Source organism: Vicugna pacos, chromosome 6 (genome assembly GCF_048564905.1).
Source record: "Vicugna pacos chromosome 6, VicPac4, whole genome shotgun sequence".
Lineage (NCBI taxonomy): Eukaryota > Metazoa > Chordata > Mammalia > Artiodactyla > Camelidae > Vicugna > Vicugna pacos.
Window position 1 is genome coordinate 91394498 of NC_132992.1, and position 25430 is coordinate 91419927.

The window sequence follows — 25430 nt, forward strand, 5'->3', positions numbered from 1 at the left end:
GATACTGAGTGCAGATTGGCAAGGTGATTAGGTTATAAAGAAAATTGTACTCAGTGAGTACTTTACCTCTCACATCGTGACCTCTTAAATGTACAATTATAATTTTTGGATTTTACTTAGAGTCAAATAACAGACTCGTGACTATTTTATAAGCTGCCATGATACAGCAAAATCCCATTTATTCAAAACGCAGACATACTGTGTGTCTTTGTGCTGTATGCTTGACTTTGCAAAGTAATTGACAAACTAGCTAATATCAGAGATTCATTTATAAGATGTCCAGGACACTGTCAGGTCAAAAAGCCCTATCTCTTACAGCTTCTCCATCGGTCCTGTGCAGGAGGATTGGTGACCTAATAACAGTGACCCTGTGGCTCTCCGGAATTTTGAAGTGCCTTCTGAATCATAAATGAAAATTTTAGCTTGAGACACTTTTTGTTTTATTTGTTCAGAATCTGTTATCCATTGAGTAGTTTGATGGAACTGAGTTAAATCAGAAGACCCCAGGTGTTGTCTGGATAAGCCAGACTTTGCTGTATCTGGTAGTCAGGAGAGAGGTAAGCCCACGGTGGAGGTCCCCTTCAGAGTGGAGTGCCCTAGTGCGGATGTGTGGTTCTTTGACTAGACCTGGGGCAGAGGCCTCCACTGATGCCTGTGGTGTGAGTGCCCACCCTTCCCGCCCCACCATCAGGTGAGCAGTCCCTCAGTGGCTGTATTACTAGTCTGGGCCGCATCACCCTGGCCCAGCGCTGTGCTGCCCTGGAGCCTGGCCCTGGCGCTGTCCTCAGGACCACTGCCCAGGACCCACAGCAATCAGATTTATGCCATGGGAAGGTCTCCCTGGCAGCCTGGAGAGCCATGCCGTGACCAACAGAAGCCAGGCTCCTGAGTGGGAGGGAGGTCCCTCTGTGCCTTGACCCTAGGGGGACGCCTTTGGTCATCTCTTCTGTCCCCTCCTGCCTCTGAGTGCAATAGTCATCACTCCCCTTGACTCTCCCTCTGTTCACGTGTCTTCTCTCAATCTGCAGAGTTGATTTCTGAAAGGAATTTAATTGGTGTCTGAAGAAAATTTCATGTCAAGTTCCTCGCTGATACAGCACTCTCAGCTCACAGCAGTAGTGTAGGAGGCTGACAAGTGAGCGACAGCTTAGAGTAGAGGTAGTTCTCGTTGGGTGTAACTTAAACCCATTTTTTGCTTGTGGTTAGAATTTATAATTTTGCTAAAGAAGTAATTCACTAAAATTTAAAATGGTGTTCTAACAGTGAGTCAATTGTCTTGAGGATTAATCTGATTTATAAGTAATACTGATAGACATATTTTCTTACATCTGAGCTGAAATAAATGCATGTTTCTAGCATATGTAATATAAAAACTCCAGAGGATAAGTTTACATTTAATGAGATGTTGTTTTCTATTTTTGGATTTATTATTTTTCCCCCTTTTGGTAGTTGGGGGCTTAGGGGGAAGCATAATATTTGTACAAAGAACTGTCACTCCAGAGTGACATTTATTTTCCAGGTGACATTGAACTCACTGTTGGTTTCATATGGTGTTTGTGTGTGCTCTGCCTAGATTCAAGGCCTGAGGATTTGAGGAAAATCAAGATGTTTTCCCCCTATTTGGTTTTCATGTACATTCTTAAATGTCAGTTGCTTTGCTGAATTTGAGTAAAGTAAGACCCTTTGAATAGCCAAGCCAAGTTCTAGTTCATTTCTTCCCAAATAGATGAAAGTCCTTCATTCAGCAAGAAGCCTGAAGAGACAGGCGGTTCTGCCTAGCAGTTGCCGGGGTGCGTTAAGCGGGCGGAACTCCCCTGCTATACTGTATCCCAGGGTCTGTGTCTGTGGCACAGGAAGACCTGGCCCTCCAAACGCTGAGTTGGAAATCTGGTACTCCACCCGCCACTGCAGACAGAAAATGGATCACTTCCTGTGTCTTGACTCCTGATTTGGGATAAACATGGCTTAGGAAGGCCATGTTATTAGTCCCTAATTCCTATTTTCTTGACATCTGACCGCCAGTCCCAGAGTTCAGAACAGTGGTGAGGGCTATGGCGGCTCCCAGGCATCCAGGCTTCCTGCCGGATGGCTGTCAATCCCTGACCTCCCAGGGCCCTTGTCTGAATTGAGAGCCCTCTGTCCTGGCCCCTGTTGGCGCCAGTGCAAGTGCAGTGCCTTTCAGCTCAGGCCCAGCAGGTTCCAGTAGGGGCCTTCCACCCAAACTTTTACCCCAAAACAGAGGAAGAGGCCCAGGCCCAAACTGCTTCTTCAGAGCTCCGTCATGCATTCCATGGTCTGCTCTTCCACTTCATGGAAGGTCCTCGGTGCCGAGGGCAGGAGTGTCAGCCTGAATGACTTCTCCCAACTTAACTGACCTTGATGGGCTTTGATTGTTCTGCCCAGATTGTGCTGAGGCTCCCTGGTTGCCTGAAGGCAGTGTGAGCGTGGGACCTTGGCGAGTGGGCATGCATGTGGCAAAAGACCCTGGGTGTCCTCCCCAGGCCTGAGTGGTCTGCAGGGTGCCCGAGAGGATGGTCTTTGAAGCTGGGGCTGGATTGAGACTTGATGGGAGGGGAAGGTGGCATGCTGTTGACACACTTCATCCTTATCTGCTCCCCTTAAAAAAAGTGGGGAAATGTTGCCAGCATTCTGGGAGTCTGCAGAGGAGGGTGAGTGTGGTGGCATCACGTTCATCTAAAGCACGATGATTGCTTTTCCACAGAGTGGCAAGTTTGATCAAACTGCTTTTCATTAAAGACACTCAGATGCCATAAGAAACAGCATTGCGGTGTCACAAGGAGGGGCCAGTTGCTGTGCTGTGTTCTGTTCGCTGCTCTATCTGGGGGCCACGTAATGTCAGCATACATAACAGAATGGGACAGGGCATCCGTACCAGACAATAACCTTTTTCCTACAACATCCATAATTGGTATGAGGCTCTATTATCTACGGATGGTGATTGGTCAAACTATATTCATAGAACAATTCTGGTTTTATTCACTTTCTGGTAACTTCTGTAGGCCCTGGCTCAAGGACTTAGCATTGCGGTTCATGTACATCCTTTTCTTCAATGTTCTTTGCCATTTCTGGAATTGTCCTTGGTTTTTCCTTAGCTCATAGGTCATAGATGCAGAAATATTATAGTATTTAAGGCATTCGCATCAAGCATCAGATGGCTTTGCATCCAGAAAAACATTTAACAATAACTCAGTTTGAAGCACCAAGCATGTGTAACATGGCTCTATAAAATATAATAAACGCATAATGTTGTTAAGCTTTTTAATGCCTGTGGTTCTTGTTTTGTTCCTCAATTCTCTAAGCTGCCTCTTCTCCTGAGTATCATTACATAGTATACTTGGCTGTAAGCTCCTGCTTGGTCTGCAGGCTGCCTGGAGTGCCCAGGGCAGATCTTCGTGGGTTTCCTTCTGGCACAGGGAGGGACACTCCCAGAGTTCAGTCTCACCAGCGAGAAATGCGTCCTTAACATAACCTCAGTTCCAAGATGGACTAATGGGCCAGGAGGAGTTTTAATGAGAACCTCACCCACTTTGCAGGAAGCACAGCCAAGTGAAATTCTCATGCAGTTGGGCCCATGATCCTCAGTGTTTGTTCTGGGAGCTCTTGTGCCAAAAAGAAAAACTTACTAACTGGATTAGTCTCTTTAAAACTGGATGAAATATACTGAGAGCTAGATAGGATTTGGCCAAAAGCAAAACTCAGAGAACAAAATGCTTCCCCCCCAGCCCTACCACTCTTCTCCCCAGCCAGGCCCTGGTGACTGATGTGCTGCAGAAGGTTTATTATTCCTCTCCTTTAAGTCATGTGACTTTACCTCCTCTTGGCTACTGATGGAGGGGGCTGCTGACAATGATGCTGAGGTGGCACGTTCAGGCCCTCATGAGGCCCAAAAATGCTGAGTGAAGGTCCGAGGTAGAGCTGAGCTGAGGAACTACCTTTTGTCAAAAATAGTGTGTGCAAAAAAAAAAAAAAAAGTGTGTGCATCTTCACATCTGAGATGGGAAGGAACTGGGGTCACTGAGGGATTGCCTTCTGTGGGCACCTCCAGATAACAGACCGGTGTCCCTCTGTACCTGCCCGTATCTCCACCTGGCTCTAATAACATTTGTTGAGAACTGAACTGTGCCCGGGACCATGCTAAGCATTGGTGAACACCTGAATTTCAGTTATTCCTCCAAACCGCCCTTGGAGGAATTCCATAGATTACTCTATGTCATGGGGGAGGGTCACTGGTGAAGGTCTGGGCAGCTGCAGTTCACAACCCAGGGCTACCTGGCTTCCATTGCACTCTGCTTTCCATGGGCCCCTCAGCCTGAGTTCATCTCCAGCGCCCTTTCAAAGAAGCCGTGGTCCCTGTTTGTGGCGGGACACCGAGGCCTCTCTGGCTCTTAGAACAGGGCGTCTCCTGGTCTTGGATCTGGCTCAGGGATTCCCCACCGCCATCAGTTTCCGGCTCTTCGTTCTGGTCGCTGCGAGGCCAATCTCCAGCGTGGGAGACTCACCACCCAAACCAGGAGTACAGTTGACTCCCCGCTCCCTACCCAAGAAAACCCCAAGCCTCAGCCCTGACCTACTTTTCCAACCTCTCTTCACCTCCTTGGAGTTTTTCATTTCCAAGGCTTCCCTATCCTTGAATTCCCAGATTTTCACTCGACAAATACTGAGCACCACCTAAGTGTGGGGGCTCTGCTTTAGGTGCTAGTGGAGGTGCACTGATGGAACTTCCACTACATCTAGTACACCAGTCGTGAGAAGAACATAAAAGAAATACGCGAAGCGCTAGGAAAGCAAGCAAGGAAGGGGCGGGGGGGGGGGAGGGGGAGGGACTGCAGGTCCCTGAGGAAATGTGCCTGGCGGAAAGGGACCTGGTCCAGGACCCCTCGCATCACCTCCTTTCTTATGGATTAGATCCCTTGACACAGGCGGGACCTGGTGGCCAGAACCCCTCTCCAGCTCTGTCCACCGCTCCCTGGCAGGGCTGCCCGCCCACCCTCTCCTCCATCCTCTCCCCCTCGCCCCGGCTCCGCCCGAGCCCTCCCTCCCACGCCGCCTCCTTCCAGGCCTTTCTCCGAGGCTGCCCCCGCCGCTGCCGCCGCCGCCGCCGCCGCCGCCTCGTCAGTTCCGCGTCTCCAGCTCCCGCGGAGCCCGGCCAGCGGGGGGCGCTATTCTCCGGCCGCTCCCGTGGGCGGGGCCGGGACCGAGTCCCAGGCTGGGTACGGGCCAGGTGCCCGCGCGTGCGCGGCATCGGGGTGCCAGGGACTCCGGGCAGTTTCGGGAGCCCAAATTCGGTGGGGGAGCCGTCCGTGCCCGCCGCGGACACCCTCGGGCCGGCGCGCGGGCCCCAAGAGGCCGAGGAGGGTGGGTTTCATGCTCCAGCGCGGCAGAGCTCCGGGCCTGCAGGTGGTCCCCATATCCGCGTGGCGGGAGGGGACACGGAGGGAGGCCTGGGTGGAAAGGCCTTGGCATTAGGCCAAGCAGAAGGGCACATGACCGCGGGCCTCTGGAGCTTAGCTTTCCTCGACAGAAGACGGGAGGCCTGCCCACAGTGAGGAGGCGCGGAAGGGTAGCCGGGGGCCATAGGGAGGGGCGGGGCGGGCGTTGGGCTGGCCCCCAGGAGAGGCCCGGAGGGAAGGGGAGGCGTTTGGGTGCCCTTGTAGGGCAGGCTTGAATTGGGGCGGGCGGCAGAAACATTCCAGGAGGAGCTACAGAGCAAGCCTGGGGCTGGGAGGGCTCCTGGGGCGCCCCCAGTCCAGGGAGAAGGGTGTCGCCTGCCCTTGAAGGGTGGGGCAGGGGAGCAGGGGTCCCAGGTGGCCACACCACCCTCACGTCCCGGATGAAGTCAGGCACTGGTACTGGTAGGGAGTGGCAGAGCTTTAGTGAGGGGGGCTGGGAGCCCTCCAGGCCCAGGCTGCTTTGTCTCCCCAACCCTGGTTCCACAGGCCAGGGGTGTGTGTGTGGGGGGGTTCTCCTCTTCATCCCTTTTCTACCCCCTCCCATCTCCTCTCTTCTGCAGTCACCCCATTCTAATGCTGGGTCACCTGCTCCCCACCACCTGGTGACCTTAGAATCCATCCCAAAGGACGCTTCATCCCCATCTGGCCTGTCTGTTCCTTGGCCTCTTCCTTCTGATGACGCCACCTCTGCCTGCCACTACCATGGCTGTCCCTATATTGCTTGGTCTTCACCGACACTTGCCCTCTCCAGTCTGTCCCCAGGGGTCCTGCTGATTGCCACTCCTGCTTCTCAGCCTGCAGGCTCACAGCAGATCACCTGTCGCCATCTGGCCACTCAGCCCTACTTCCCGGCTTCACTCTCTCCTACATCCTTGCCTTCCCTCACCCCTGGCTCACCTGGCAGAACCCACCTGGCCCTGTATCCAGTAGCCTCTGTCCTCCTCCAACCACTCATCCGCTCATCCATTCACTCATGCATTCATCCAACAATATGCTTTCTTCACACCCACTCCCTGCCCATATGTTGCCCCATGTCTGCTCCCCATCCTGTGCTCCCACTGTGTTCCCACCATTCACGAGGACATTCAAGCCAGAACTCCCAAAGAGGGTGTCATGGCAGCCTCCTCCTCCTTCCACCCACTCCTCACATCCACTTGGGCATCAATCCTGCCCACTTTGCTTCCCAAACCTGTCCTGGATGCCCCAGGGCAGCTTACAGTGTCCACCCAACAGGTGAAGGGGCTGCCGAGCCTGAAGAGCCACACAGGGGTGACAGTGGGAGGGAGCTCCAGGGTGGACCCAGCTTGCACCCCAGACAGTCCCTGCCAGCCTTCCAGGCTCCCCAGTCGACAGTCATTCTTTCACCCAAACCCTATGGAGAACCATCCTCCCGCCTGCAGGACTCCCTCGCAGTGGAAGGGGGGGACCAGCAAACTGATCATTACAGCCCGTAAATGGTTTAGCTGTCCTGGGAGAGCTTGGCCGTGGTCCGGGCTTGGGGCACTGGGGAGGGCTTCCAGTTGCAGGGGTGGGGTGTCCCCATGGGCTGAGCCAGCGTAGCTGCTGTGAGGTCAGGGTCAGGAGGCCACAGCGGCGAGGATGTTGCGACTAGGGATCACACAGAGTGGGTCCTGGCCCTGGCCAAGGCCCAGGCCCCTCTCCTCTGTTGCTGGCCCTGCCACTCCAGCCACAGAACTTGGTGAGTCAGCTACTGGGAGCCTGGGGGACCAACCCAGGCTGACCCTGGCCCTTGTGAAGTTGGTGGGGGGCGGGGGTGGCCCGTCCAACACTCAGTCCAGCCTGGGGCAGGGGGCGGGGCCAGGGCCCTCCCCCACTGGTGCTCTCTGCTGCAAAATGGGGGCCACAGTGCTGACTTTGTAGGGCTGTTGAGAACGTTAAAGAGTGTGTGTGTGGAGAGGGCTGACATGTTGTCCCTGCGGTCACGAGAACCTGCCCCCCACAGGGGTCGTGAAGGCCCCAGCTCTGTGTGGGACCAGGCGCTTTTGATTCATGAGAAATGACTAAACAGTCCTCACTTCCGCAGCGCACGGCTAAAAGTGGAGCGATACGTGCAGATTACCACAGCCCCGGCACAAGGCTGACACAGTTCAGGAAGTGCCCCACATTTCTCTGATACTGTAATAAACGTCACATTTTAGCAGAGTTTGGGAGGTACATGTGTCAGTTATTTTGAGATCTGTATAATATCTATCATCCATCTCTACTGGCAGAGATGTATGCCCCCCGAAATACATGGATTTATTTTAAAACAAACAAATAAGGACTAAATAACTCCGTGAAGGGGAGAGTGTAGCTCAGTGGCAGAGCACATGCTTAGCACACATGAGGTCCTGGGTTCAAGTCCTAGCAGAATTCTTGGAAAAAAAACCAAAACAAAACAAGAAAAAAACTAAGTGAAAGCGGGCCAGGCTGGGCCAGTGAGGAAAGGATGCATGCTTTATTGACTCCCTGCGCCTGGAGCCCAAAGGGCGAAAAAAAGAAAAGGCGGAGGTCAGTGACCATGTTTGGCCCAAGGGAGCCCTGGGGAAGGTGGGCTTCCTTTTCCACGGCCGGCCTCCTGAGCTGTGGAAATCGGGAAAACGGTCTGGGGGGTTGACTCAAGGTGTCCCCTGAAGTGCCATGGGGGCCCCTTCGCCTGCCGCTGGAGCCCACCCCTGCGCATGCAGCCCACTCGCCTCACACCCTCCGGTCTACAGGCGTGAACCACAGCCTGTCACTCCCCTGGGCACAACCTGCCAACTCCGTACCATGGCCGGGATGCATTTGGGTGGCAAATGACAGAGAAGCTGAGCCAGTGTGTGTGCGGCCTTCCCCGGGCCAGGCTGGCTGGCTCAGTGACCCACCAAGGCCACAGGGCCGCTGTATCTGAACATGCCTGCAGGTACCCTGTCTCCATTTCATCAGGAAAAGGGGGCAGGGGTAGAGGTCAAGGAATGTGCCACAGCTGTGTCCAGACCTTTTGCAGAGCCCAGCCACTGCCTCCATCTCACTGGCGGGATCTGGACACTCAGCCACCTCTAGCCGCGGAGGCCTGGTCTCCCTCTCAGACCGTCCAGCTGTCTCCTCCACGTTCCTCTCCCTAGCCTAGCTAGAGAAATAAGGAACAGTCACCCAAAGAAATGCCACACAACTATTTACAAAAACGTGGCCAGTGTGAACACACTGCTAAGGAAAGCTCTGTCGTGGGTTGAACTGAGGTCCTCACCTCAGGTACCTGCGAAGGCAACCTTATCTGGAAATGGTCTTTGCAGGTCTTATTCATTAAGAGGGCTTCCTGGAGTAGGGTGGGCTCTCAAGCCAACGACTGGTGTCCTTATAAAAAGAGGTGAAGAACAGAGACATAGAGGGGAGAAGGCCACGTGAAGATGGAGGCACGCTGGAGAAATGTGCCTACAAGCCAAGGACTGCCGGCCCCCTGATGCCAGGAGAGGCCAGAAAGGTTCTTCCCTGGAAACTTCAGGAGGAACCAACCCTGCTGACAGCTCGGTTTCACACTTCTGGCCCCCAGGACTTAAGAGAATAAATGTCTATTGTTTCTGCCACAGTTTGTGGGACATTGTTATGGGAACCTGCTACAGTCTCCCAGATAATCGGCAACTGCAGAAAGCAAAGAACAGAACGGTCAGTCCCTGGGCCAGGCTTTGCGGGAGCCTGGAGGTCCCCACATGCTGGGACTTGCCCGGGACTTGCTGGCAGGTCCTCCGGCCACTGGAGGGGGTCCTGCTCCAGGAAGGGGGGCACCGGCTGGGAGGGGTGGGGACAAGTTTTCCTCTTCGCTGTACAGGGTGGGGTCTGTTTGCATTTGTATTTCTAACCACATTACTGTATTACTCATTCCAAATAAAATAAATACAAATTCAAATCAGGGAGAAGATGGAGTGTCCAAAAATTTATTAAAAACCCCGCACCTCTGCCAACCTGTCCTCCTGCCTGACTTGGTGATGTTTAACCATCAGTGGCTTGGGCGGGAATGGGGGACCCTGGGTTTTAGCATCTGCATGGTTTCTTTCAGAGGAAAGAGTAGGGAGAGAGGCCAGGAAAATTTCATTGGAGAAGGATGCTGCCTGGGACCCCGGGGTGCTGGGGGCTCCGCTGGGTTCATGGAGCCTGTGATGCATCTGAGGACACCTTGCCTGGGGTCACCAGCTAGCCCCTTCCCACCCGCCTGTCCCTGGTAACTGCAGACAAGCCTGACGTCACAGGCTGGTGCTGGGGGTTCAATGGGGTATAAAGGCCCAGGAGAGCAGGCGCCCTCCAGGAGGGAACGTTGAGGGGGGCCTCTCTCCTGCTCCCTCTGCAGGTGGGCAGAGGCTTCTGGCTCAGTGGTTGGAAGGTTAGAGACTCCAGGTTGGCAGCTGTGGAGACTCAGGGTGCCCAGGATTGACGCCAGGAGGCTGAGCAGATGTGGGGGTGGGCAGACATGAAGACAACACCCCTTTGGCATGAAAGGCCTCCTCCAGGAAGCCCTCAGAGGCCGTGTAGGCTGGGTTAGGTCTAACCTCAGATGGACAGGTCCATTCACCCTTCAGAGCTCCACGGAAACCTCCCTGCTCTGGGAAGACGTTTCTGGCCTCCGGTAGAGTCCTCTGAGCCTCCACACTGCAGCCTTTCCAGAGAAGTCACAGCACACAGCCTCCAGCTGGAGGACGGTGAGCACCAGGCCTCCCATCACTTGCTGAATGGCTGAGCTGCATCCAACGGGCCTGTGAGATTTACTCACTTAATCCCCAGGCCTCCATTAGCCCCATTTTGTAGATGAGGAAACTGAAGATCCAGGGGTAGCCCACAGCCCACCCAGGCCACACAGCTGGGGCTGCCATCAGGGCCTGAGGGCACATAGGCCACCAAGCCGGCTCCTCGGGCTCCAGTGAGGGGGTGGGGAAACCCCTTCCTCTGTGATCCACAAGTGCAGCCCTGTTCTCTTGAAAAAACAAAGAACACTTTATTCCCTTGGTGGTTTCTGTACAACAACGATGCCACAAGGTGGGAGTCCTTCTTCCTTGAACAGTCTGTCTCCTGGGAGAGCTTATCATATCAGCCAGGAGGCTGAGCCTCACTCAGGGCAAAGGAGACCTCAGTCACCTCCAACTTGTACAGAAGCATTCGCCACCTCCTCGTCCCATCTCACGGCCACAATGTACTGGAAGTGCCAAGCTGCCCCAAGCTCACACCTCCACTCTGCTCCTGGTGACAGCCCCTGGAGGGTGGGCTCAGGTGCTGTTCGGTCTGAAGGGGTCCAAACCTGCCATACCTGTGCCCACTAACAGGCCCTGCCTGGCCTCGCGGAAACACCAGGCACTGAGATCGCCTAGGAAAGACACCGCCTGCTGGGGAGGGGGCTCCCTATACTGCTTTCCCTGCTGACCCCTCTGCACACGTCAGGAAAACTTGGATGGCAGTAGTAGGCCAGCGCTCCAGATGTCAGCTGACCTATGCCCCCATTTTACAGATGGGCAGCCTGAGGCCCAGATGGTGAAAAGACTTCCCTTGCCTCAGCTGTATTTAATTGAGATCACCTTTCCTACTGGCCTGTGCCCACTCCCCTACTCCAGCCCCTAGGCTAATATGGCACCTCTAGAAGGTTCTTCTTAGTGGGTCCCCCAGGTTACCCTCCAGTGGGACTGGCAGTAGGGGTACTCGTGGCAGTGCCATATGGAGAAGCTGTGGGCACTGGCAGAGGGCTCAGTTCTATGACACCAGGAGGCCTGAGCTGCCTGCCTGTCCCATACAGACCACACAAGAGGCCAAGACGTCCCCAGAGCTCTGCCTGGCTGAGGGTTTCCAACTAGTGAGTCGCTGAGCAGCCCATCGATGGGGAGAGAGACCCTGTGGGGCTGTGGCTGGGATCCCAGGGAAGGATGGAGTGTTGGCTGGGTTTCTGGAAGACTCAAAGTAACCGTGCCAGGCTGGCACTGCACCAGGCATCATCTCTGAGCTTCCTGACTGTACGACGTGGGTGCGAGGATCCCCGTTTCACAGTGGAGAAAACTGAGAAAGTCAAATTTGTGGCCAAGGTCACCCAGCCGAGGAGAATGCAACCCAGGTCTGATGGAGTCCACGACCCATGGAGTTTGGGAGTCTGGGCAGGGCAATCGGCCAGGGGTCAATTTATATCTATGTTGTGTTTTTGAAAAGCGGTCCTTGGGGAGGTCGGGCTCTTCCCTGCCAGGGTCCCAGGCATCACAGGCTGGAGGGCTGGGCCAGGGTAGGACCTGCTGGGGCAGCAGAGGTAGTGGGCACAGCCTCGCCCTCAGGCTGGGCCTCCTCACCACGCGCATAGGTGAGCACCACAGTGACGGTGGCAAAGGTGGCGGCGTTGACGGGGAAGGCGCGTAACAGCGTGGAGGCCAGGCCGCGCGTGAAAACACGCCAGCCCTCGGCCTGGTAGCTCTGGCGCACGCAGTCGACGATGCCGCGGTAGCGGGGGGTGCCCCGCAGCCCATCGGCCTGCAGCCGCGACTTGACCACGTCCACAGGGTAGGTGGAGAGCCAGGACAGGATGCCCGACGTGCCGCCCGCCAGCAGCAGCTTGGGCACCACCAGGCGGTCGCCCGGCTCACAGCCCAGCGCGCGGGTCAGCACGTCGTAGGCGAGGAAGTAGACGCCGAAGCTGGGGGTCTCGCGCAGCAGAGTGGAGGCCATGCCCCGGTTGACACCGCGCAGGCCTTCCTGCCGGTAGATCTGCGCCAGGCAGTCCAGGGGGCCGCGGTAGGTGCGGGCGGGCCCCGCGTCCTGCAGTTGCAGCCGTGTCTTGGCCAGCTCCATGGGGCAGCAGATGACGCACTGGATGGTGCCCGCCGCTGCGCCCGCCAGGAACTGGTTCAGTGGTGAGTCCTGGCCCAGGGCCCGGAGGGTATTACCCTGTACTCCGAACACCAGCGCATTGATGAAGGTGAGTCCCATGAGGGGCGAGCCCAGGCCCCGGTACAGGCCCAGCACCTGCAGGGCGCACGAAGCCATGTCAGCCTTGGGTTGCCCTGCCCCCCTCCCCAGGGAACCCCCACTGGTGACAGCTCCCCCAGCCCACCCCAAGTGGTCACCAGCATCAAACAGAATTTTATTAGAACCAAAGTCCTCAATCTCAGAGGCCTGGGCTTCCCGTTTCCAAAGCCAGGATTTGCCCAATAGTTACCCGGATGCCTGCTTTTCCCATTCTGTGGTCTGCGAGTGAAGCAGTCTAGGCTGGTTTCCCACCCCCACTGGTCCCAGGCCCAGGTCACTCACGCTCTCCTGCTTGATGATGGCCTGGAAGCAGTGCAGGGTCCCTCGGTACTGGGGCTTCTCCATGCTCTGGACCTGAAGCCGCACCTGGAAGGGGGGCCCAGTGAAAGGCAGCAAGCCAGGGCAAGAGCACCCAGCTCCCTGGGGCTGGCACTTGGTCAGCCCAGATCTCGAGGAGGCAATAGGCTGGACGCATGAAGCGGGGAGCTAAGTAGCTTTCTGTGGCTTTTAGAATTCCAGGGCGAGGCGGGGCGAGGCTGGGTGTCTGTGCCTCCTCAGGGAGGGGTATCGGTGGGCAAACGGCCAGAGGCAGCCAGCTGCAGAGGGGCAGCGGGTCCCCAAGACCTCAGATGAATAGAGGGTAAGCCCCCTGCTTCACTCTCTCTGCACTACATACTGACAGTGGGACATGAGGCATCTCCTGAGATCTCCCCACTGTCCGGGTGGCAAATCATGGCCAATGCCAAAGGGGCTCCGGGTCTAGCGTCCACTCTCCCCTTATCGGGGGCTAGCAGCATGCAATGGGCTCTAAAAGTGAGGCATCTTGGGCCTCACGGGCCTCCCACTTGGTTTCTGCTAGGGGCCCCTGGTGAGGGCAGTGGTCATGAGTTAGTAAAGTGGTGGCAGGAGAGGAGCTGACAGCCTCCTTGGGGACCACGTCAGCAGCTCTGGGACCTGGGGGATCAGGTTTGGCTGCCCTTGGAGCCCAGCAGTCTAGAACCTTACTGTGAAAGCCTTCTTTGTTGACGGGGAGCTTATCTCTGCGCTGGATACGCAGGCCCCACGGTGCGGAGTGGGAACACATTTCCTTAACTCAGAATCCATGTCACGGGGTGGAGGGAGCTAGGTTAAGTCCCATTCTCAGGAGCTGGTCTCCAGCTCTGACAGAAATCATCACTCTCACAGCCAGGGCCACGGCGTGAGCGCCTTTCTGTGCTGGGCAGCGGAGAGAGGCTGGGACGTAATTACCAGCCTGAGATGGGTTTGGTTACTCCCATTTCAAAGATGGGAAGACTGAGGCTCAGAGATACTTGGCAACTCGGCCAAGGCTGTCCCCTCCAAGGACATGAGTGGCTGTGTTGGTCGAGGCCAGGGTGGGGCGGGGGTGCTGCCTGGTGAGACCAGGTGGATCGTCTGTTGGCAAATGCACTTACAGAATATGCTTTGTGAGGAAAAGAGTACCACCTCTGCACCCAAGGACCCCGACAGCTGGCACCCCTGCTCTGAGAGGCAGCTGACAACTGAGGGCCCCTGCAGCGTTCACCCCAGCACCCCTCCCCACCCTTATAATAATAATAAGGCAGAGGAGAAATAATAATAAGGCCCAGAGGAGGAAAACAACCACTCAGCGAACTTTAAGATGTTAACACCACGAGTTCTGGCTCAGGCTGTTTCTGTGATGCGAGGTTTTTCATTTTCCCTTCAGTGTTCTGGGGTCTCTGGGGGACCGCCTCTTCCTCCTGTGGCCCCTGACACTGACACCAGGGCTGTGTTAGCAGACAGGATATGAAGCAGAGCTGTCCCATCCATGGGTCGCACTTTCAGACACCCCGGTGGCATCTCTAAGCAGGCTGGACATGGTTTCAAGCCAAGGCTCAGGCCAGCTCAGGTCCCACAAGAGACTGCAGGGGCCTACTCCTGTCTGTGTCTGACCCCCAGGTCTGGGGTGAGAGCCTGCTGTCTAGGAGTCTAAAGGACCAGATTTGGAGGTAAAATGTGGCCCAGTGGCCCAAGTCCCAAAACTTTGAGAGGTGAGGTTCTTAACATTCTGAGGGACAGGACCTTGTGCAAGAAAACTGGTCATTCACACACCAGCCCAGGAAGCTCCCAGCTCCCCACATGGGCTAGAGACCCCAACATGAAGATCCTCTGATCCAGAGGGGGCTGATTTTTCTCAACCAGCACCAGGGCCCCCTCCCCAGGACCTGTGCTGGGTCCAGGCTCACCTCACACCCTCCCTGTCCCCTGCTAGTCCGGGAGGGAACTCGGTGGGGAGGGCGGGGCCGGGTGGGGTCCAGGCCCAGGGACTGATTCAGCGAGAACAGGGAAGAGAAGCGTGGGGTTCACCTGGTCTGTACTTACTAGCGCTCTCCAGGGTGAGGCTTACGCTCATCTACAACAAAGTTACATTTTGCTATGGATGGAGACAGCCCCTAGCTCAGAAAGTAAAGGCAGTTAAAGCAACACAAAATTTCAACATCACATCCAGGCACGGGACCCCCAAGGCCAGCCCCCAGCCTCCCCGCTCCCTCCCCGGCCCAGGACAGCTGCTCCCTGGGAAAAGCAGGCTCAGACATGGCGTCTCTGGTTACTGTCATGTCCAGCGATGTGGGACAGAACATAAATTTCCCACAGAAACACGTGTGGAGGTGGTGTGTCTAAGGCCAGTGGCTGCAGTTCTGGGCCAAGAGAGGGAAAACCAAATTTTGGACTCAAATTTCAGTTCTAAGGACTTAGAGGAACAAACTGCAAATGTCCCGGCCCTGAGACAGTGTGGATGGACATGGAGCACTGTGTCCCCTCACAGATTCCGAGCACAGGCCCAAGCACATGAGGTTTGAGAAGAGGTAGAAGGGACCACGGTGCGAGGTCAGGATGGCGGCTGCCTGGAGAAGGGGAGGGCGGAGCTGTCAGGAGGGGAGTGGGGAGCTTCTGGGGGGCTGGCCTCGTTTCTTTCCTCAGGTGTGGGATGATCATCACGATTCACACATGCAGCAGGTGTGTGCTTCTCTCCACGTGTGGAATTTCAATTAAAACAACAGCCGCAGAGCTAAGAAGCACATCCCGCTTTTGCCAAAAGCAAGGAATATACATGGGTCCGCGTGCATGCCTGTTTGTCGGTAGAAATCGGTAACAAGGGTTGGGGGAACGTTACATAAAGGACTGTTGTTTTTTTTCTTTCTAGTTTATATTTCTCTATTATGGCTAACATTTTGTTTTGTTTTGTTTTGTTTATGACCTATATCACTTATGTAATAGAAAGCCAGCCAAAAAGATGTGTATGTACCTGATGATTAAAACACATTTAAAATCTATCACATTTCCCAAATTTCTTTTAATTAGAATGCTTAAATTTCATAATGGAAAACAGCCAGTTTAAAAATAATAAGGCAGGGGGATACAGCATTAAAGTGGATGTGCTCTCTAGTCAGCACAGTGTAGTAGTGTGTGGGCCCGTGGTGGGACAGGTGGGGTCCAAGGTTGAGTGGCAGTGGTCATTCCTGGGGGGGGAGGTTCTCCCCCTTCATAGTAAAAAGCTTGGCTTGTAAAGACAGGTTTGCCCAGGTGTGATGCTGGTGGGCCACAGTTACAAATGGATTTCCTTAAAGACCACCCTCCAGGTGCCAGGTAAGGGTGGGGGGTGTCCCAGAGGCAAGAACTCAGTGGGGTGGAGAGGATCCTGTATCTGAATTACTACAGGGGGCCCAGGTCATGGCTCAGGTGCTCAGAGGGAACTGGAGGCACCAGGACAGTGCCCCCACCCCCGCCTGGTGGGACTGACTGAGGGCAGAGACCTCTGCGAAGCTGGGCTGAGGAAGAGACTCAGAGGTACTTCTTGGCTGGATGCAGCTTTGGGAGGTACTCACAAGATAGAGCACGGCGTAGCATGGGCCCTTGGCCAGGCTGCTTTGGGCGCCCCGGCCAGCAGGCAGGCTCCATGGGTGGTCAGCTGGGCAGAGCACGGGACAGCATCCCACAGCACCTCACTCTCAGCGGGTGCGTTGGGGGACTCAGGGGCTCCTGCCTGGCCAGAAAGCCTGACCCTTCTGCCTCCTCCCCAAATTTGCCCACAGTGGACGGGGAGGAAATAGGTGCCCATGAGAACTTGCATTTCGTCCAGCACAAACTACGCTGCTGAGCCCAGGGAACAAAGGCTTCAGTGATCTTGCCAGCCCCTCACCGTGCAGGTCAGAGGTAGCGTGACGGGCCACGATCCCAGGGCAGAAGGCTGGCAGAGGGCCTGGAGGGGCACGAGCCCCAGAGACAGGACTTTTTCTGGTCAGAGCCAATGCATACAGCAGGGCCCTCATGCCTTTCCTGGAGGAAATCCCAGCCCTAGTTCACAAGACCTGTTCTCGGCCCAGGAACACCTGGGCTCCTGAAAAAAGAGATGGGAAGTCCACTCTGCCAGCTAGGGATGACAGCCTCGCCTGCGCTCTGCCCTCGCCCCAGTGGGAAGTGGGGCCAAGTTCAGTGTTGACGGCGAGACACAAGGTCTGGCCTAGTGCCTGCTGCCTGCAGCTCACCTGGCCCCCAGGGAAGCTGGCAAGGAAGGGCCCTGACTTGGCTCGTTTAAGGACAAAAACGCCAACAGCAGGGGGAAAATCTTATTTGGGAATTTCCAGCTGGGAACATGGACTTCCTTGGTTTCCTTTCAGAGGCATCGGAGAGCCCACAGCCCGACAGTGTCCCAGGTGCAGGCTCGCGGCACAGGGGCCACAGTGTGGAGCCATCAGCACCCCGCGGGCGCACACTGGCCCTCAGGAAATGACCGCTCACTTTCTCAGCACTGATAACCACTGCCCTGTGAAGACCACAGACACAGGAAGGACTGACAAGGTTTGACTTTTCTGTTATTTTCTCTCTGAACTTTTCTTTTAGGAAGCTGGCTGGAGTTCTGTGTAAGGACAGTGTGGGTGTGCCCGCTCTGGGCAAAAGGAAACGTAACTTTGGCCCCTAAGTCCCAGCTGGCCAAGCCCCAGGAAGGATCTCGAAGTTCAGCCCTGGGTGGGAGACGACAGGACAGACCCAGGAGGACAGGCCCGCTCGGCCGGCTGGACAAGCCGCCGCTCGCCTGGGCAGCGGGGAGAACCCTGAGTCTACCTTTACTCTAGAACCTGTGGGAAGACCTTGGAAGTGTCCCTGCGGCGGTCATCAGAAAGGAGCCTCCAGCTGCCCCAACCCTGTGGGCCTCCCTCCAACGTCTGTACCTCCACAAGGGCCAGAGAATAAAACCGCGACAAGAGACTCACCTTGACCGTGTCAAACGGGTGTCCCACCAGCACGCCTGCCACACCTGGAGGAAGAAAGGAGGACTTGTGACCCAAATGCCCTGAAACCGCAGTGTGGGGTGGAGACCTGGCTGGGACTGTGTGGGAGCTGCAGTGTGCCTGGGGCCCGGGAGCCCCTTCATCTTCATGGCCAGGGTTGGGTGGGGCCGGGGTAGGTCAGGGTGACATCCCCAAGGTCAAGCCAGGATCCATCCAACTCAAAGCTGGTGTCTCTCAGTCCGCCCTGCCGCTCACTGCAGGTGACCACAGAAGTTGCCCCTTGGGAGGCTGCACATGGCGCTTCTAAGATGGTCCCATTTCCCCAGTACCTAGCATGGTCAAGGGCTCCAGAGATTTTGGACTTGGGGCCAGAGCCTCATGCAGATTTAAAGTTTTGCTGTCATCCACCAGCTGGCTGAGCTCACAAAGGCCTTGAGTCTGAGCCTCACTCTCCTCACCTGTATGGGTGTGAGCGTCACCCTCCCCAGGGCAGCCCCCAACTCTGGAAGTGCCGACCCAGGACCAGATGCATCACAGGTGCTGGCTTCCCACCCCCTCTTCTCTGCCTGGGAGCCAGCTTGTGACTCTGCATTCATGCTTGGTTACGTATCAGTCCCGGACTTGCCAAAACCCAGCACCCCCTCAAAGGACAAAGGCTCTCCCTCCAAATGGCTCACAAACACTTCTCAGAGTCCTGCGTGCTGTACATATCACTGCTGTAGACATCCCTGTGAATCAGGCAGTCCTGTTCCCCCGCCTCACAGAAGGAGAAACTGAGGCTCAGGGAGGTCAAGTAACTGCCACACCAACTCCCATGCCTTCCTCCCTAGAATTTCATGGGTGTACATCTCAAAGCACTCCTTTTATTGCTAGTGGTGTTTGTGTGTAATTAAAACCAGCCAACACTTGTTGGGTCACAAACAGTAACGTTCCTGCCTACTGGTTACTGTCCTTAGTCTTGTACTGACACCCCCTCTGCTATTCCTACAAAGAAAAGACCTGCTCATCTTACAGATGAGGAAACTGAGACACAGAAAAGCAGTCTGTCCACGCCACACAGCTAAGCAAGTGGTGGAGCCAAGATCTGCCCCAGACCTGGCCCCGGAGCCCTCCCCCTTCACCACACATCCCCCTCCCTGCTAGAGCTGGGCACGGTGCTGGGGGATGCCCCAGAGTTGATGGGAGTTCTTGCACTTCTTCATAAATTGTATTTTTATTTTCTTTCTTTTTTTTTTTAAACATTTTTTATTGATTTATAATCATTTTACAATGTTGTGTCAATTTCTACTTTTGATATTAGGTGTTGAGGCTGATAAAAACAAACTTCTCCCCACTGTCACACCAGAGATTTTTGTAAAAAAGATTTGAGATTTGAGACACTTTGCTTTTTTTGCTGGTATTTGTTTTCTATATGGACAACTATAATGCTTAAAAAAACTTTGATAGGATATTTGCCTCTTAAAAATTTCCCAAGTTTTGAATTTCCATTATATAAAACTTGCTTTTCAGAGCTTTTGCTTTTCTGTGAATTTAGTCATCTAATGAAATTATTTTTTTCTCTGTATTTTTGAGGTAACCAGAAGAGAGAATGAACTTTGTAGTGAAGCTTTGACTGAAATTACTCATTTAAAGAAAATTCTGAAGGCTCTACTATGATAGTGGGAGGCTTTTTCTGTTATTTTGCTGTCATTCTGATTACCTGATGCACATGGGTGGGCTTATAATATATTTCTTGAGTTGTTAAATTTGATCAGCTGTCCAGTTAATCACATCTGCTACCACATCTGTGCACTGGGTTCCCTTAGGCTTTTGCATTTTAGAGGAATGATTCTTAGTAAGAACATTAGTTATACAAAAGGTACATAAATTGTATTTTTAGTCTCTGTATCTCCCTTGTTCAGTGCTCCGGACCTTAACACCCACTTTGCCAATCCAGCCTTCTGCTGGGTCACATGTGCCTGGTGCAGTTTTGTCTAGTTCTTGATTTTCAGGCCCTGTTTTACTCTGCTTCAGATGTCCCACAAACAGCCTACAGCTGGGCTGTGGTCTCTGCCATCCGTCTGAAGCAGTCTCAGGTTTTGCCAAGACAAGAGATCTGACGTGCCTCCATCTTATTTTCTGGGCATGATTTATTGTACTCCCTTCCCTTTCCACGTTTCTGCTGGTTCAGGCAAACTGCTCCTCATTCCCTTTCTGCTGGTTAATTTGTAGGTTCATCTAAGTGTTACTGCTGCTTTCTAACACTCATCATCATCATCACATAGAAACAGGGTCAGAACCGTCACACACACCTCCATCCCAGGGTGAGAGAGAGGAGGCGCTCTCTGCCCCCCACCGTCCCACACTACCCCTAAGAGCCACCCCAAAAAGACTCCCACCCTGCCAGCTTCCACTGGTCTTCACCTATAAGCCCCACCAGAGTCGGTGCGATTCCCTCCCCTCTACACCTCTCCCCCCACCTTGGAGGGATCTGTCTCTGCTCTGATCACTGGAGCCTTTCTTGATTATGTCCCTCAGATGTAACGCATGGGGACACACCCTCTGAACTCCTGCTCATCTGCAAAACCTGCTCCTTGAACGCCATCTGGGAAAACGGTCCTGTGCTCTAGTGAGGATTCCGGGCCGAGGCCATTAGGGTGGCCGTGTCCCAGAATCTTCTGGTTTCCAGCTCTGTGGATGAGCAACCCGCTGACACTGTATTTCTTCTCCTTTGCCAATAGTTTATTTATTCTGTCAGGAAGCCTCTGAGGTTTTATCTGAAGGTTTTTGGACTGTCACCAGGAGATACCAAGGGTGTGTGTGTCTTTTTTCTTTAAAATAACCCTGCCTGGAACTCCCCCAGCCCTTTCAGTCTGCAGACTCGCTTTTTTCTGGTCAGAGAAGATTTCCACTGTTAGGTATTCATCATACTCATCATCTCTAGAACTTTTTCTCCCTCTGGAACCCCTAACATTCACAGGTTGGGGGAAAAGACACCCCAAGTCTGTCTTTCTGTCTGGACTCCCACCTCTGTGTTTCTGGTCTTCAAGACACACTTTTGTTTCTGTCATTTGAGATCTACCCTTTTCTTCATTTCATGTTTTGAATTTTACGACTTTGAAAATCCTAGTTCTGGAACCTCCCTTCTTGGGCCGGAACTGCATCTCCTTGGGTTCTGAAAACCTAGCACTGCCGGGGTCTGCCTGCCACCTGTCTTCTTCCTCTCTCCAGCCGCGGCACCCGCCGCCAGGCCCATCTTGGGGAGTCCCCTTCCAGTGAGTGGACAGCCCTGCCTCTCGCTCCAGGCTTGCCCAGGTTTCAGCCTCAGCCTTCCTCAGCCTCCAGGGTGGGCGGGGCACCCCTCACCCCACCAGCTCTGTTGAGAGCCCCACCAAGGATCTCCTACTTTCTCCCACAATTTGTTGTAGTGCCCTCAGGCAAAGGGCTGGGTCACCCTCACCCAAAACGTGCCCGTCCATAGGAACAGTGGACTGTGGGGCCCTCCAGTCCCCCAAAGCCCATCCTTTTAACCTCCCAGTCACCTTGAGAGCCAGGAGGCCTGCAGAGCCATCTGCCCGAGAGGACACTGAGGCCTATAGCCACAGCAGCTGAAGTGACCCTGTTCCCCAACTCCAAAGCCAGTGCCCACTGCCCTACATGAGCTGGACTCTCAGGGGCACCCCTGCCACCCCATGACCCTCCAGGGCAGGAGTGAGGACCACTGTCCTGGAGGCACCTGGCAGCAGAGGTGGTGGGAAGGAACACCAGGATGACTGACCTGTCCCCCATGGTGGGGTCCCTCTGCCAACGGTTGAGTTTCTCTCTGCACCACCTCCCATCCATACTCACAGCAGGAAGATCTCCATCCAGAGCCCAAGGTCCAGTGGGCCCAAGACCTAGGACTGATCCCTTGTGGGGGAGTGTGGGTAGGCATTTGGATCCTTTGACCCCATGAAGCCTCGGGGATACTGCCAATCAAGGTCCCACCCTGCCTCCCTGAGAGTGATGTTGGACACGAGGCCCACACTCAGCCAATCAGAGGTGATTTACTGTGCTTCCTCCCAGGAATCAACAGCCACCCCAGTACCCCCCACTCCAACCCTGGAAAGATAGCCATCATCTGCCTTGAGCCCTAGGCCTTGAGGAGCCCAAACCCAAAGGAAGCAGGCGGGGGCCCCTGGGGCCGGGCCCCCAGGTAGGGGTGCCGCCTGTGCATAGTTTCTGTACGGCCCCTCAGCTCTGGCCAGGCCGTGCCAGGGGCCCAGAAGGCTGGCCTGGGACACAATCAGCTCACTGTCCTGCAGGCCGGCCCCTAGCGCCCTGAGGCTGGGGGAAGGGGAGAGCAGGGCGGCCCCGCCCCACTGGAGGAGCCAGTGTGATCTGCACTAATCCTTCCACTTCTCAAGGCCTAGGTTTCTCCTGGGTTAATACTAGGAAAGGGTCCCTGGGCCCAGGAGCTGCTGACCCTCTATCCACACGAAGGGGAAGTGGGCACCACCTGCCCTATGCTTCCACTTGGATCCAGGTAGTGGGGTGGGGCTGTGGAGGCCTACAGCTCCCCAGAGTTCTGGACCCTGTCTTTACTCCAACCCTGGGACCTACACAGGCTCTCTCCCAGGTGGGCTTGGTGAGGATGAGCACAAGACACCCCAGGCAGGGCCTTGCACCAGCAAGAGCCCAGAGTGACTTAACACGTGTGTCTGAAGGAAGGGCCTGGCCCAAACCTCAAACCTCATGGCTCCCAGGACACCTGTGTGAGTATAGAAGGAATCCCATCCCTCTGGGGAAAGAACCCACACTCCCCAAGAAGTTGGAAAGGGGCATTAGCCCTGGGACTGAGTTACCACTGGGGTTAAGTAGAGAAGGGTCTGGAGCCCAGGAGGAGTCAGCGGCCTGGTAGCAGGGCACTGGGGAGGTTCCCCGAGGGGGATGGGAAGAGCAGAGAGTGGGATGGAGTTGGGTGGAATTGCGAGCTGGACACGGAGACCGACCTCTCCTGTCTCCTCTGCATCCTGGGCTTGGGAAAAATGCTCCCCAATTTACAGGAAGCTCTGGGGTTTCTTCCTCTCCTCTAGCCTCGTTTCCTGAGGCCTGGAGACCCGACTGGGTAACCACAGGGGACACTTCCCTAGAACACTCCCTTCTCTACCAACCTCCTCTCGCCCAGAGCAGGAAGCTGCGCCGCACCGTTTAAAGGCTTCAGGCCACTGCTAGTCTAGTCACTCCTCTTCCTCCAGGATGCCCACGCTGGCAGGTAGCTGAGAGCTTTACTGGAGCGAGCCCAAGCCAATGCAGAGTCAAAACAAGGGCGGGTGCTGGAGGAGAGAAGCATCCGTCGTGGGAAACGTCGGAGCAGGACCGGGCCTGGGGCCACTCAGCCGGTCCTCTGCCGCGTCTCTAAGCCCCACTCCCTGATAGCTAAACCAGGCTCCCACTGACTACTTGTTGAATAAATTAACCCTTTAAGTAAAAGCAGAGAAACGCCCGCGGTCAGGCCACAGCAGAGACTCAGGTCCTTCTGGGTACACAGGCTTAGAGAGGACCCCAGCGCCGCGTCCCCGCCTCGGTGAAGGTGCCCCATACCGGCTACACGCACGCGTGTGCCCAAGGCCTAGCTCACATGGCGTGTCAGGGCCACTCTGCCACCCGGGTGTATCTGGCCTCCCAGCAGTTCACTGAACGGCATATAATCAGGGGACGGGGCGCCAAGACGTGACTCGACGCCTTTTAGGCCATCCCACTAGGGGGTCGTCCGGTGGCCTGGCCCCAGCCCCACCCGGCGGGCTGTGGGAGAGTGGGTAGCGCCAGTCTCAAACTTCTTGGGCCCAGGGAGGAGACCCCGCTCCGGGTGGGTGGGGGCCGGAGGAGGAGGTGAGAGAGAGATGCTCAGGGCCTCGCCATCCGATGACCTCGGGCGAGGACGGCAGTGGGGCATCCTTCTGGCAGGCCCCTGGCAGCCACGGTGCTGCCCCGGAGCCCCCGACCTCTCGTACGAACGTGCCCCGAAGGACTTAAAAGACACTTGCCCTCGAGGACAGCGCGCTAGGCGCCCTCCAGGCTTGATGCCAATTTACGCCCACGAGAGCTCGGTGAGACGAGAGCATTGTTGTCCCATTTTACAGACGAGGAAACCTCAGCCACAGCGTAAGCCGTTGGGCCGAATGCTCCTAGGAGAGCTGGCCTCGCATCTCAGACGCCTTGCTCCGGGCGCCCGCCGTACCAGGCCCTCATGGCGGACCCGCCTGCCTCCTTACCTCCAGCGCATCCAGCCAGAAAGTCGAGCGCCATTGCCGGGTCCCCGGCGACGCCGCCCTTCCTCCTTGTCCTCCTTCTTTGGCCCCTCGCCGGACAGGTCGCCGTCGAGGGCTCCCCGGCCTTGCTGGGCTGGGACTTGGCCTGGTCGCCGCCTCCTAACGCGGAGCCCCGCGCCGGCCGAGGTCTAGGGGCGACAACGGCGGCGGCTCAGGGCGCGACTCCTCGCCGGGCGAACGTCCCTCGCCAGCCGGCGCGCTCACTCCAGCTACACTCCGCTCGCAGCCGGTGGTCCCTCACCTCGGGCCGCGAGTCCCGCCCCCAAGCCCGGCCGGCCGGGCTCGGGCGGGGCGCAGAGCTCAACCAATGGGCGAGCGAGGCGCGGACAACACCCCGGGCCCTGCGCGCCGCCGCCGCGCCTCATTGGCTGGGCGGGCAGGGCGGGGGGCACGTAGCGGGCGGGCGGCGTAGGTGCACAGGCGCTGCAGACAAAGAATGTGCTTCGTGCGCCCGCCCGCTCAGCCCGGCCGGGAGAGGAAACCTGGTGTTCGCCGCGGAGGGACCGTGGAGCTAGGTCGGGCCGGGGGGCCCACGGCCTGCTCGGCTCGGGAACTTCCCGGCGTGAGCGATGCGGGTCAGCTGGGCCAGAGGTGGCGTGCACTCGCTCTGGAGTGGGCCTGGAATCCTGGGACCTGGATTCAGATCCCAACTCGGCCGCCCAACCTCAGGGTCCTCTCCTGTATAATGGGGACACACCGCGGCAAACGACTTGCAGCGCCAGGACCCTCCGAGGCCTGAAGGCTCGGACACTACTTGTGATACTGCTTCGGCGGCGAATCACTACCTGCGGGAGTCTTCGCCCTTCCCGTCGGTGCGCCCTCCAGGCGGTGGGCCTGGGGCTTCTGGCTTCCTGGCCCACCTTGCGCGGGGCGAAGGGCGTGGCCAGGCCCTCGGGGGCCCTCACCTGAGCGCTGACTGCGGGAGCCGCGGAAGGTTGTGGAGCAGGGGAGGTTCCTGGACTGGCTCAAGAGCTGCGAGGCGGGAGGGACCAGATCGCGGCGCGTCCATTGGCGGCGGCCAGAGGGAGCGGTCATCCGGCCTCGGCTCTGGGAGGCCTGGGAAGCGGGCGAGCCAGGCAGAGGGGAGGGATTGTGCGGAGGTGATGAAGTGGTAGGGCGCTGGGCTCTGGACAGCGGGAGATGGAGGGTTAAGTAGGAGCGGAGTCCGACGCCGCTCCCTGCGCTCCCTTCCCTCCCAGGTACCTGAGATTGACAGTGGCCACGACCCCTCCCTGTCCCCTGGGGAGGGTTCCGGTCCCCTGGCCTCCTTCCCCAGCGCGTCGCGAAGTCTGTCCAGTTGGGACTGGGCTTGGCTGGGGGCTTTCTGCATCAATGAGAGTCAGATAACATCTTCATGCCTTCAGGCCTGGTCCGAACTTCCTTCTTCACGATCCTGTGGTCAGGACCACACCGGGCGGTGTTTCTGGGTTGCAGAT

At 56.2% G+C, this 25430-nt stretch overlaps 1 protein-coding gene across 3 annotated transcripts; it reads right to left on the minus strand.

The window, feature by feature from the left end:
- Positions 1-9366: 9366 nt before the first annotated feature.
- SLC25A29 (solute carrier family 25 member 29) lies at positions 9367-24268 on the minus strand. Of its 3 annotated transcripts, XM_072963707.1 has the most exons (5): positions 23938-24268; positions 17687-17730; positions 14796-14866; positions 12717-12800; positions 9367-12431 (listed from the first exon to the last, which is right to left on the minus strand). In XM_072963707.1, the coding sequence occupies exons 4-5, from the start codon at positions 12777-12779 to the stop codon at positions 11673-11675; spliced, it is 822 nt and encodes a 273-aa protein (XP_072819808.1). In that variant the 5' UTR covers positions 12780-12800; positions 14796-14866; positions 17687-17730; positions 23938-24268; the 3' UTR covers positions 9367-11672. The 3 variants fall into 3 exon arrangements, with proteins under 3 accessions (XP_072819808.1, XP_015098840.2, XP_072819807.1); XM_015243354.3 differs by lacking the exon at positions 14796-14866; XM_072963706.1 differs by lacking the exons at positions 14796-14866; positions 23938-24268 and adding an exon at positions 22837-22938.
- Between the last annotated feature and the right edge of the window lie 1162 nt (positions 24269-25430).